The sequence below is a fragment of the Toxotes jaculatrix genome, chromosome 2 (genome assembly GCF_017976425.1).
Source record: "Toxotes jaculatrix isolate fToxJac2 chromosome 2, fToxJac2.pri, whole genome shotgun sequence".
NCBI classification, from domain to species: Eukaryota; Metazoa; Chordata; class Actinopteri; family Toxotidae; genus Toxotes; species Toxotes jaculatrix.
This window is the reverse complement of record NC_054395.1, coordinates 12,745,242-12,757,053: the sequence shown is the minus strand read 5'-3', so window position 1 is coordinate 12,757,053 and position 11,812 is coordinate 12,745,242. Positions and strand designations below refer to the sequence as shown.

At 38.3% G+C, this 11,812-nt stretch overlaps 1 protein-coding gene across 1 annotated transcript in view; it reads left to right on the top strand.

Moving 5' to 3' along the window:
- sgk2a (serum/glucocorticoid regulated kinase 2a) overlaps positions 1 to 11,247 on the top strand; it is a 12,448-nt gene extending 1,201 nt beyond the window's left edge. Inside the window, exons 2-13 of the mRNA XM_041051978.1 lie at positions 1,121 to 1,188; positions 2,311 to 2,372; positions 2,551 to 2,608; positions 3,380 to 3,463; positions 5,597 to 5,728; positions 6,768 to 6,880; positions 6,992 to 7,028; positions 7,176 to 7,262; positions 7,620 to 7,715; positions 8,197 to 8,352; positions 8,736 to 8,825; positions 9,158 to 11,247. Of these exons, the coding sequence (XP_040907912.1) occupies positions 1,174 to 1,188; positions 2,311 to 2,372; positions 2,551 to 2,608; positions 3,380 to 3,463; positions 5,597 to 5,728; positions 6,768 to 6,880; positions 6,992 to 7,028; positions 7,176 to 7,262; positions 7,620 to 7,715; positions 8,197 to 8,352; positions 8,736 to 8,825; positions 9,158 to 9,313 (1,086 nt within the window). The 5' untranslated portion in view covers positions 1,121 to 1,173 and the 3' untranslated portion in view covers positions 9,314 to 11,247. The remainder of the gene's footprint in view (positions 1 to 1,120; positions 1,189 to 2,310; positions 2,373 to 2,550; positions 2,609 to 3,379; positions 3,464 to 5,596; positions 5,729 to 6,767; positions 6,881 to 6,991; positions 7,029 to 7,175; positions 7,263 to 7,619; positions 7,716 to 8,196; positions 8,353 to 8,735; positions 8,826 to 9,157) is intronic.
- Positions 11,248 to 11,812: the final 565 nt, after the last annotated feature.

The following is an 11,812-nucleotide window of genomic DNA, read 5'->3' as shown; positions in this document are numbered from 1 at the left end:
AACTCGACAGGGGCATGGGATCAAAAATTCTTGTCTTGCAAATAAAAGAATCTCGCACACTGTCACCTGAACTCACTTTATTAACACAACATTGCCACCTGAGTGATGGACAATGCACAGGATTCTTTGGTTTTCTTTTCAAGACAAGCTAACTTACAGTAACATGTAGAGGAATAAATAAATAAGAACTGGACTCAGTGAGTGTCCGATAATGCTTTTTTGCTCAGAAGTAAAATTAAAGATGCTTTTGTTTGTTTTTTAATCTTCTATTTTTTACTTTAAGTTCTCCACACAGTGATCTGAGTGATATTTTCTTGTATAGAGTGTCAGGGTTTCTGAATTTTTCTGATAAAAGCTTTATTTATTGCAGGATGTTTTTGTTGGTGCAAGTGGGATGAGTTAGCGTAAAGCTTTATAAAATTACAGTAAACTCACTCTGCAAAGTTAAATCATCGTCTTTATTCTTGCTAATAGAGGAACAGGCCTGAAGCTCCTGAAGAGAAAAAAACTTGAATAATTGAGACTTTTATTTAATTTCTGTCTGTGTGCGAGAGAGAGAGAGAGAGAGAGAGAGAGAGAGAGAGAGAGAGAGGGAGACCTTGGTCATCCCGTATTTTTAATTTTTTTTGGACAGATATTAGAGTGACACAGCAATATTTACCATGTAAACGTGTTCACTGATATAGTCCTCCCACGCCCACACACAATGTACACAAAATATATTAACACTGTCCTTCATTGTGTGTCTGTTGTTCCAGCATCTTGTTACTTACAAACCAGAACTACCAGCTCCTCTGGATCTTCAGGTTGTCATACAGAGGTCAACAGTTGATTTAGAAGCACACAGCGTATCAGAAAGTGAGGACCAGCCTACATGTCCTCACTTTCCCAAAGTGTCCCAACTCAATAAGGTCTATAACTCACAAAGATAAAAGTACAAGTACACGCACAAACACAACAGAAGAAAAGGAGGTGATCGGCTTTTTCTGAGTCTCATTAGAAGAAATCTCTGTGTTTAATGAGGCAAGATTGAAGGGATAAAAGTTGATGGTTTGAATCGTGAACCTTTCACCACAGTTGCTGACCCCGTCGCCTCCTCTCCTCTCCTCTCCTCTCACAGGTCTGTCGAACACTGATGCTGACTCTCCAGTGGGAGTGGAATGGATAATAGCCATGGCACACTGTAATGTGAGTATATATTAATCTTTGTCCCTTTTTATGGGTTCTTGTTGCTTTCGTTTTATAAAATTTTGGCCCTGTTTAATCATGTGACAGGGGAAAATACGCCTGCAGACCAGTTTAAATTCCAATTTTAAGAGAAGGTTGCTTGTTTGATAAATGTCTGCACGTGAACAAACGATTGTTAGCAATACATCCAGGTGATCCAGTGTGTTTTTGAAGGTTTTTGTTGTAGTTCACCCAACATAACATGATTTTCATGTTGTGCCACATTATATTCTGTCATGTCAAGGTGTCTCCACCCGTGGTATAATCAAATTGGATGCCAACTCAAACAAAACCAATTCCTGGATGGTATTAAACACATCAAACAGATGATCTGATGATCAGAGGTTCTGTAGCCACACAGTAATCGTGAAATATGTGACAGTGTGACTCAGAGCCTCAGGGTTTTATTTTCAGGCTCAGTATTCTTTGCTTGTGTTGCCTCTTACTGTTATCAGTTAATAGAGGCCATTCTGCCTCAGAACAAAAATGGATTTGTTTAAGATGCTCATATTAAATTACTTGAGAGTGTGATGGCCATTTCAGTTCTCTTTCTGGGACTGTTTTGTCCAGGCTGTCAGACCAGTGTCCCTGTTCACACTAAGCCAGCTAAATTTGAAAGTCCACATTTTCATCTAAGTTTTGGTTTTCAGTCCTCAGGAGGTAAAGAGACTTTCACACCGCAAAAGTGTGCTTTTCACAAAGTTAAGAATTTGAAAACACCAGTAACAAGCCTGTATTTGTCCCTGATGGTTGTAATGCACTATACTGTTGTTTGCCTTTATAGACAGGAGAGACAAGAGAAGATATTTTGCTTTGGTGTTTCGATGTAGATGGACATTTTTTCAAAAATGGCCTGAAAACAGTGTGGACACAGCTTTATGTTTTGTCATTGAAATTTCATTTTAGATGCAACCATGGGCTCAATTATGTTAAGTGATGCTGCTGCTGAATGATGAAAGTGAATGAAATGGTTGTTTTAAATACCACTTATTTGTTAGGACAAAAGAATGCAAAGTGTAGCTTTTCCCTTTCTTTTGTTGTTATTGTGTTTATTTTTATTTATGGATTTATCTTTTGTTCCAGTTGCGGTCACCGTCCTCCTCTTCTCACGATAATGTCAACCTGGGACCTTCAGCAAACCCACAGTCAGTAGCTCTTCTCTCACTGACCAGCATGTAGCTCTCTTTATTGTAAAACTGCTCTTTTTTTCTTTTTCCTGCTGACCTTTCAAACATTTTTAAGCTGTTACACATACAGTGCTCCAGAGCTTATTGTGTAATTTTGTAAAATGCATTGAACAGATTATTCTCTGTCTTGTTTCAGTGCCAGGCCCACTGACTTTGACTTCTTGGCTGTCATTGGCAAAGGGACCTTTGGAAAGGTAACACTGCAGTTTTTCTCTCAGCAATTTCCTTATTGTAACTCATTCAGTTCACATATTCACCAACAGAGAAGTGATTTAAACCAGACAAGTCCTCTGTGATACGGGGGTTACGTTAAGGACATCAAATAATAAACCGTGTTGCATGTATTAATGGTGGGTCTTAGAATTTAAGAGTTACTCTCTGTGGATCCAGTTAGCAGCAGCGATTTTATTGTACTGACCTTGTGAGACAGAAGAGAGAAAGAGTAAAAAAAAAAAAAAAGGGAGAGAGAGAGAGTGAGCTGTTGCTGACTTTGCAGACAGGGTCAGAGAGAGTCTACCTGTTGACTTGTGTCTGATCAAAATGTGCTGCGTGCTTCATGAATTATTAACTTTACAGTTCACTGAGGCCTTTTAAGGTTACCTGAACATCACCCAGTCAACAGAACAGCAAAATACTACAAAGTGAAATGGCACCAGAGGAGCGTTTCACATAAAGAACACAATAAACTCTTAATATTATTACTTTCCTCTGTCGGCAGGTTTGTATTTCAACATTAAAATAACGTTGATCCTGTTTGTATTAGCTGCAGGGCGATGTCAGTCGTTTTTTTTGTATCAAACACTTCTCAGATTTCTCAGCATCATCTGTTTCCACAGATCACATATCTGTGTTGTGTGTGCTGTTCTCAGAGGGGTTTGGATGCAATGTCCTGGCAGCATGGTGTGTGGAGATGGTGGCGCCCACTGTTTACTAAACAAACCACTAACAAACAAACCTTCATGCAGGTCCTGCTCGCCAAGCTCAAAGCCGACAACAAATTCTACGCCGTCAAAGTGCTGCAGAAGAAAGTCATCCTGAAGAAGAAAGAGGTTGGCTTGTTAAAAGTCTTTGGACATTTTCTAATCATAGATGCTCCTTTTTGAGTTTATCATTTTTATTCTACATAGTTCATTATGGACCCAAGTGTCATCTGAGCACAAACCACACCACACTTAAGCCCAAATGACTGGAAATTAGGCTTGATTCAAGGAGAGTTTTTATTTTCGGAAACACACCGTTTTTGAATATGTGATCAAAAATGAAACTTAAAAAAATGAAAATATTTTTTAAATTATAAATGTACTGCTGCTTTTAAACATAGGAACTAATACGAACCAAATACAAACCCTCAATATGATATTTGTGGGACTAAGTGATTAAGACATCGTTTTTTGTTTTTTTTAACAGGGTTTATTACTAAGAAACCATCAGAATAGATAAACATGTTTTGAACTACAGAGTGCTCTGATGTACCAGCTTAAAGTAGATGAAGGTGGAAAATATCTCCACTCGAGCCAAGAGGAAATGTGTGTATGTGTGCGTGTGTGCAAGTATCTGTGAGTGTTATTAGTAAACAGTGTTTTGACCCAGCAACACGATCTGAATCTTATCTAATCTACAGCTTGTTCTGTACAAAGGACATATTTTACGACACCCAGAAAATAAACTGGGTCACTTTTGTGTTTGACAGCTAAATGAGATTATCTGATCAAACACGCTTGTCATCCTTTCATTTGGAGTATTTGTTTCTGCTTGAGTTGAAGCGTTATGGGATTTTTAGACATGATTGGTCCATTTCATTCCTCCGAATTAGTCTGTCTAATTTTCTGAAACTTAAATGAAAAAAAAAAAGTCTTCTAAGAGTAAATAAGACTAATAAATAAATAAACTAATAAATAGATGTAATAACAGATCCAAACTGCACATCGCCGTCTCATTTGGCAGTGCCACCAATGTACCAGTGTAGTTCCTCTCACACGGCCCGGAGGTGATGCCACATGAGTAGAAACAGTCTCTCCTGGGTTCGCCTGGTTAAACACTGCTTTGTCTCCTCTTCTTCCCTTCATACTCTGCTCCCTCGTGATGCCACTCCTCTCCTCACATTCCCCTTGTGACTCCTTTCTTTGAGGTTTCCACTCTTTACTCTCCGACTCCTCTCCTCCTCTCACACATCTTCCCACCTCCTCCTCACTACATCTTCTCCTGCTCATCCTCCACCTTCCTCCTCGCCCTCTCTCCCTCTTTACATTTAGTTTTCCTCTGTGTGGCACAGTGTCTCTGCTGGCAGAAATACCACAATCTCATTAGCAGCAGCTTCATCTTATTATCGTCCTCTTGCGTCTGCTGCTGTTTTTACATTTCTTGTTGTGGATTCATCTTATTTCATAAATATAGACTTGAGAATTTTAAATTTATTATGTTCTGGGCTATCCCAAATGCCAAACTGGTGATGATGTGAAACACATTTTGATGAATGACTCCTTTTATCAATGGTTTTACACAGGAAAAGCTGTAAAGTTAAGTAACAAATAGTGGTAGAGTGGTTAATGTTTCCGCCCTCATGTTTTCTGGCTTATGCACACAGCACCAGCATTGAAAGAAATCATTCACATCCCTTTTTTTTGTCCAGAAGTGTATGCTCACAGTAACTTCAGGCTAAAGAAACAGAGCCTGCAAGCTTCCGCAGCTTTAACTGTGGTCAAGCGGTTATACAACATATTACAATTTGTGTGTACAAAGATAGAGTTTCACCAGTGTGAAGTCAGAGGATTTTGCAGTTCTCTAAGACCGTGTTAGATACAGTATACAGAATAAAGGAACAGGAAAAACAAAATGGCAGGAAGCATTTCATGCAGTGTGATGAACGCCATGAACCATGTGATAAATAGAGAACATGCAGCACCAGAACAACTCTGTGAACTGCAGGTAGCGTTGGGAAGTATCCAGGAAATCACCCATGGAAAACCAATTAAGATTCCTGCACATTTCCTCTCTTTTGTTTATTGTTCATTTCGATTCCCATTAGCTCCTCTTCCTGTGGTCCACCATTTCAGTGTATTGTAATGTACAACACATAATGCATAAAAATGCAAGATAGCAAAGTGTGTGTATGTGTGCAATAACACTCTAAACCGCCTCCTTTCCCTTCTTTTGTTTCTCCTTTCTTTCTTGTCTCTCTTTAGCAAAAGAACATTATGGCAGAGAGAAACGTGCTGCTGAAGAGTCTGAAGCACCCGTTTCTGGTTCGGCTCCATTACTCCTTCCAGACCCCAGAGAAACTCTACTTTGTCCTCGACTATGTAAATGGGGGAGAGGTACGTGTCTAAAAATTTAGCAGATAAACACATGAACATGAATAAATGTCATCAATAAACTTTTATTTTCAAGATCAAGATTTCATATGCCTGGCATGGTACACATTACACTGTTTGTGTAATCATTATTTTATTTATGGCTCTGAAGATAAATACATTTATTGAACATTTATTTGCCATAAATCACAACCACATTCATCTTCATACATTAGATGTTTCCAATATGGACAAGGCCATTGTTGACAAGATAAGCACCTTGTAGTTAGTGTGTGTGTGTGTGTGTTTCCGAATCAACTGCTGACCTCTGTATGACAACCTGTATGACTTCTACTCAACTAGTTTACGACACAAAATGCTTCAACTGCACAAAAATCAATTAGTCACATCCTTGTGGACAGGAAGCAACAGGATTTATGTCTTTACTGTAAATATTGGGACATTATTATTATTATTAGACTATTAATACTAATGTTCTCAGTTATGGTCTCCTTCCTGTGTCTGTCTAATTGGACTCTCAAATCTTTATCACTGCGAAGTAAATATGAAACTACAGCCAGCTTATATAACTCTCCACAAGAAAGCAACAACAAAACAAATACGTATATTTTCTTTAACTATCTTCTAAAATAAATATCAGGGACAACTGTATTAAAGCTGTGAATATTTGTGGTAATGTCCAAACTGTGAACAAACTGACCTGGTTTAACATTATTCTGTGCATTTTGCTGGGACACAGAGGGCTTCACTGTAACAATGTCTTAATAAGTAATCCTTTATTTACTCATATCAAATAAAATCAGACACACTTCGATGGTGCGCAGCCACCAGACCTGTTTTCACTGTTAACACTCAGACTTTGCTGTGCTTTTGTGCTGCTGATGGTCAATTGTTTTACCATGGTTGAAAGTAATTTATTATATGTTTACTTTAATATTTTGTTATGCATGATCACTCTGCTCTCCTTCTCCCTCATGTCTCTGTGCTCTTCTATCAATTCCTTTTTTAAAAATGCCATTTGTATCCCTCCCTCCACCTGTAGCTGTTTTTCCACCTGCAACGAGAGAGATGTTTCTCTGAGCCCAGAGCGCGGTTCTACACCGCAGAGGTAGCGAGCGCCATCGGCTACCTTCACTCTCTCAACATCGTTTACAGGTCAGAGCAACAGACTCACACACTCATGTATTTCTTGTATGTGAGATAAATTCACAAATGATCCATTTTTACATTCTACACTGATAATCTACTCATTCGTGTTCACTGTAGAGATCTGAAACCAGAGAATATTCTTTTAGACTCTCAGGTAAGTCAGATTCATCACATCAATATTTTGAAATCATAAAATTGAACTCATTTGTTTGAATTTGTCACTATTTAAAATATATATATATATAATATTATTTAATATTATTTTGTATGAAGAATGCCAGCTTGTGTTCTCTGTGTGCAGGGCCATGTGGTGCTGACAGATTTTGGGCTGTGCAAAGAGGGTGTAGAGCCAGAGGGAACTACCTCTACTTTCTGTGGGACTCCAGAGGTGAGTAAAAAAATATACATTTAATTGAGAAAAGGACAGCAAAAAAATCATTCATCAAAAAATCAACACATCTGTCATATAACACAAATACATCACCCATGTTTAAAACTAGACTAACGGCTACAGTTGTCTGAACATTTTGTAGAAGAGGCCTTCTTTTTTTCTCTATGTTTAAGCGTCAAGTCTGCAGGGAGATTAGTACCAGAGCTCTCACCAAACCTTTTCCAGTCGACTGAAACATCCTGACTTGCAGTCAGATTGTAAAGGTCAGGCGTAGCAAATCTTGTCTATCTCCTCCTTAACTTTGTTTTTTTGTCCTTCTTTTTTCCTCTTTTCTTTCCGTGTCTCTGTCTGCAGTACTTGGCTCCAGAGGTTCTGCGTAAAGAACCATATGACCGGACAGTGGACTGGTGGTGTCTGGGAGCAGTACTTTACGAGATGATCTACAGCCTGGTATGCATGTTTGTGTGTGTGGTTGGGTTTGGATTGATATGTTTTGGTTGACATTAAAAGAAACTGATACTTCTCTCAAGTCTGTGAGCAAAATAAGAAGCTACACAGTTTTGATTTATAGTGGCACAGAACCAAAAACATGCATGTAAGGAGTCCATATGTATTAGATGAGGTTTTGTAAAATGTAAAACATCTCACTACAGCCTTTTTACACAAAGAGAATGTCTCTATTTTGCACTTATTTGTATATGAATTTGTGTAAATCCCTTTTCCTTTTTTTATCTCCTTTATACTCAGTTGATAAAGACATACAGCCAGTATGTCCCTAGTAATAACCATGAGCAATGAAGTCAAGACTGGCACAAAATCATTCAATTTTCTCTTTCCTTATAAGTGGACATGTCTAGGTGAACTTCAGGTTTGTTAAACTGCATTGCATAATTTTACACTAATGACTTCCTCACCCATCCCTTTGCTTCAGCCTCCTTTCTACAGCCGTGACGTCGGTGAAATGTATGATGCGATTCTCCACAAGCCACTGCTGATGCCTCCAGGGAAGTCTGAGGCTGTCTGCTCTCTGCTGGTGGGTCTACTGCAGAAGGACCAGCACAGGCGCCTCGGGGCCATCGCTGACTTTGTGAGTGTGCTATGTCAAAAAAATGTCTTTCAGCTGTAGCTCCACATTAAAACAGATGGTTTCCCAGACAAGACATAAGCCTAGTATTAGACAAAGGATATTTTCAAATGTCAACTGTATTAAAGATTGCTGTAATTTTTGTAAGGACAGACACTGTGACAAAATTTGAAAGATAACCACATGCCCAAAATGAACTCACCTTCATGCTTTCTTTCTCATACTAATTTTCTCATTAAGATTAAGATTAGGAATTACTTTATTATTATTATTCATAGCATAATGCTTGTACAAAGTTCAGTGGGAATGTGTCTGAAATCTTAATAGAAATATGTCAGTATATTTATATACAGTACATGTGTAACTTTTCTTTCATTTATTCATAGTTAGAAATAAAGAACCACACCTTCTTCTCTCCAATTAACTGGGACGACCTTTACCACAAGAGAATCACTCCTCCTTACAACCCTAATGTGGTGAGTTTTGTCTTGTGTTTGGAAAGCAACTGGCTTTAGTCTTAGTTACTATTATTTATAGAAAATGGATTATTATGATTGGCCAACAAATATCCATTAAATATCTTTAAACGGACACCTGTAACATAGTCCAGGTTACCAGTTTAGCCACTGTCCTTGATCACTGTGAGCAGTATGTGAACCTGTAGGTAACCATAGCAACAGTAATAATGGTTTAAACACAGAAGTTTTTCTCTCTTCATGGAATAAGCGTAATAGTTCATCCTGCTATGAAAGATGAAAGACCTGCCAGAGGAAACTTCACCTCATTACCTAGTTATTTCATCTTTCAGAGAGGCCCAGCTGACACTCAGCATATTGATCCAGAGTTCACCAGAGAAATGGTTCCAAACTCGGTGAGCCGGACCCCAGAGCTCAACGCCAGCACCAGCTCCAACAACGCCTTCAATGGGTTCTCCTTTGTCGCCAGTGAGGACAGTTTTCTGTGAGACACCAAGATCCTGACAAACAGATCCAACAGAGTGATCATGCCTCTTTTGAGTTTAGATCTCATGAGAATAAGAGTTCCTCATATACTATGGTAACCACTGCAGAAGTCCCACAGTGCATCTGTCGTGTTTGACTGCTGCAGGGATTTCCAAACTGTTGACGCTGTAGCAAAGAAGTGGGGCTTGTATAAAACAAAATGCCTGCAGTGAAAACATTTAAGGTTCAAATATTTAGAACTTTTTTCCTGGATATTTTCCCAGGCCTACTCTTAGAGAGGTTGCAGAGAATCTCAGCAAATATACAATGCTCATAAAAGCCGTGCAAATTATTTTTATTCCATTCATTTGTAAAGGAACGCAGAACATGTGAGGCTGGATTTACACAAAAGATGATTCTTTCATGCACATCTCTTCAAAAAAAAAAAAAAAAACACAACAGACTTAGTGTTGTCTGTCTCACTGATCCCATTTTTATAGAACACAGATCCAAATGAACATATTCACAAATTTTATGTGAACACAAATATAATAACCCATGGGTTCAACCAAAGCTTTAAAACTGAGAATGACATCCAGAAAGGAAAAAAGTAATTAAAGCAATTAAAATTAAAATAAATAAAAATCTGGTCTCACACTTACCTACTAGAGATGTATGATATGCTAAAGACCATTGCTGAAATGACTGGCAGCCTCTGCTGACTTTTATTATACTGTTCTGCACATAAAACAGAAGTTGTAAAGGGATGCCAGTCTAAGTCTGTGATGCAGGTGACTGATAGTAAAATGAATTCTAATATGTTTTTCTTCTTCCTTAAAGACCTGAAGAAACTCTTTAACCAAAGAAACAGAGGAGGTGAGAAAAACAGCTAAAAATAGTCTTACTAACTGAAATATAACAGCTGGTGTGTAACACTGGCCACTATTCCTCACAGCAGTGATCCTGTTTGTTAATGTACCAAATATCGTGAGAAGTGAATTTGCCGATGTCGCGCTGCTGTTAAGAAACGTTCCATAGTGCAGACTTGAAATGTCTGTCAACTACACTGCAGTGTGCACATTATGTGGATTATGTGGTTTGTTATGCAGATTATAGTTTTGTCTTCTGTATTGGAGGAAAGTCCTCACCTATGTTTGTCTTGAGATTATTTTATCCTGTAGATAGCATACAGTGGTTTTAATTAGTTTTAAGTCATGATATGTAACAGGCTAGGACAGTTCATGTTATGAAAATACTGTATCTAGCATCTGTAAATGTACAGTAGCAGCTTTGCAATAGGATTATGTACAGTGGTAATGTGATTTTATCAGTGTAAAGCATGAAGTGCCTCTCTGCCTTGGAAATGAAGTTGGTGATGGATGGAGGTTGATGTTAGCAGTGATGGGTGCATCTGATGTCCTTGAATTTCATTTTCATTATTTCACTCATATACATTTAAAAGTCTTATTTTGCATCTGATATTAAAGAAGTCCCAGTGTACTCCAACTGTATTGCAATGCCGGAAGATATCATGGTATTATTTTCCTCCTTTAAAAATGTTTGTTCAAAGTTTTTACTTCACAGAATACTGTGTCAGATGCTTTTCTATGAAACCAAACACACTAACAGGGAAATAATTTATTTCCTTGGAAGACAACTTTCATCAATTCCTTTAAATGGTCTCAATGATTAATGGAAAAACTCTCGGGGACAAATACTGCTCTGACTCTTCCAGTTCGCCACGGGCCTTCCAAAAACTGTAACCCTGCATGCCAAGCTGTTATTCCCTGACTGATCCTGTAAACAGAGGGGTTGACGTTGCACACTGTTGGGTCATGCTGCCAGCAGCAGCATCATTGTGGGCTGATGACAGTGGTGGCAAAAATCTATATGTGTGTGTGTGTGAGTGTGTGTGTACATAGAAAACCTGTTAATAAATCAAACAGCTGTCAAAACATTTAACATGTTCTTTTCAATGAACCAATGAGCGTGACATGTGCATAACAGAAACAATGTTTTTGATAATTAACCAGTCACTGGCCAGCTGGTATATTTTGCCTGTTGCAAGTACAATTTTGGACTTTACCAGAGTATTTCCATTTTCCAGTGTTTTATCCTTAGCTATAGGTCCTTAGCTCAGCCAAGGCTCAGCTAAGGACCTATAGGGGTCTGAATAGTCTTCTTAGATTACAAAAAATGGCTTTTTAGGACTCAAATATAATTAGAAATGTCTTTTAGCCTTCCAGAATGTATTACTTAACATGGGGGTGTGTAATCAGACTGGATCAAATGATATTGCACAGGTGTTCCTGTAAAGGTGTCTATGCCCATATCTGAGACAGCTGTGTATAACTGTTGGACTGATGTCTCTAAACATCTCTGTCATTTAGCTCCACACCCAGAGTGGAGATGTCATGCAACAGTTGTTAGAGTGCAATTGTTACAACAATAACTAGTTATAACTACACAATAAAATTACAGGAACAGTAACGATGCCTGTCTGTTCTATTCAGCATGTACAA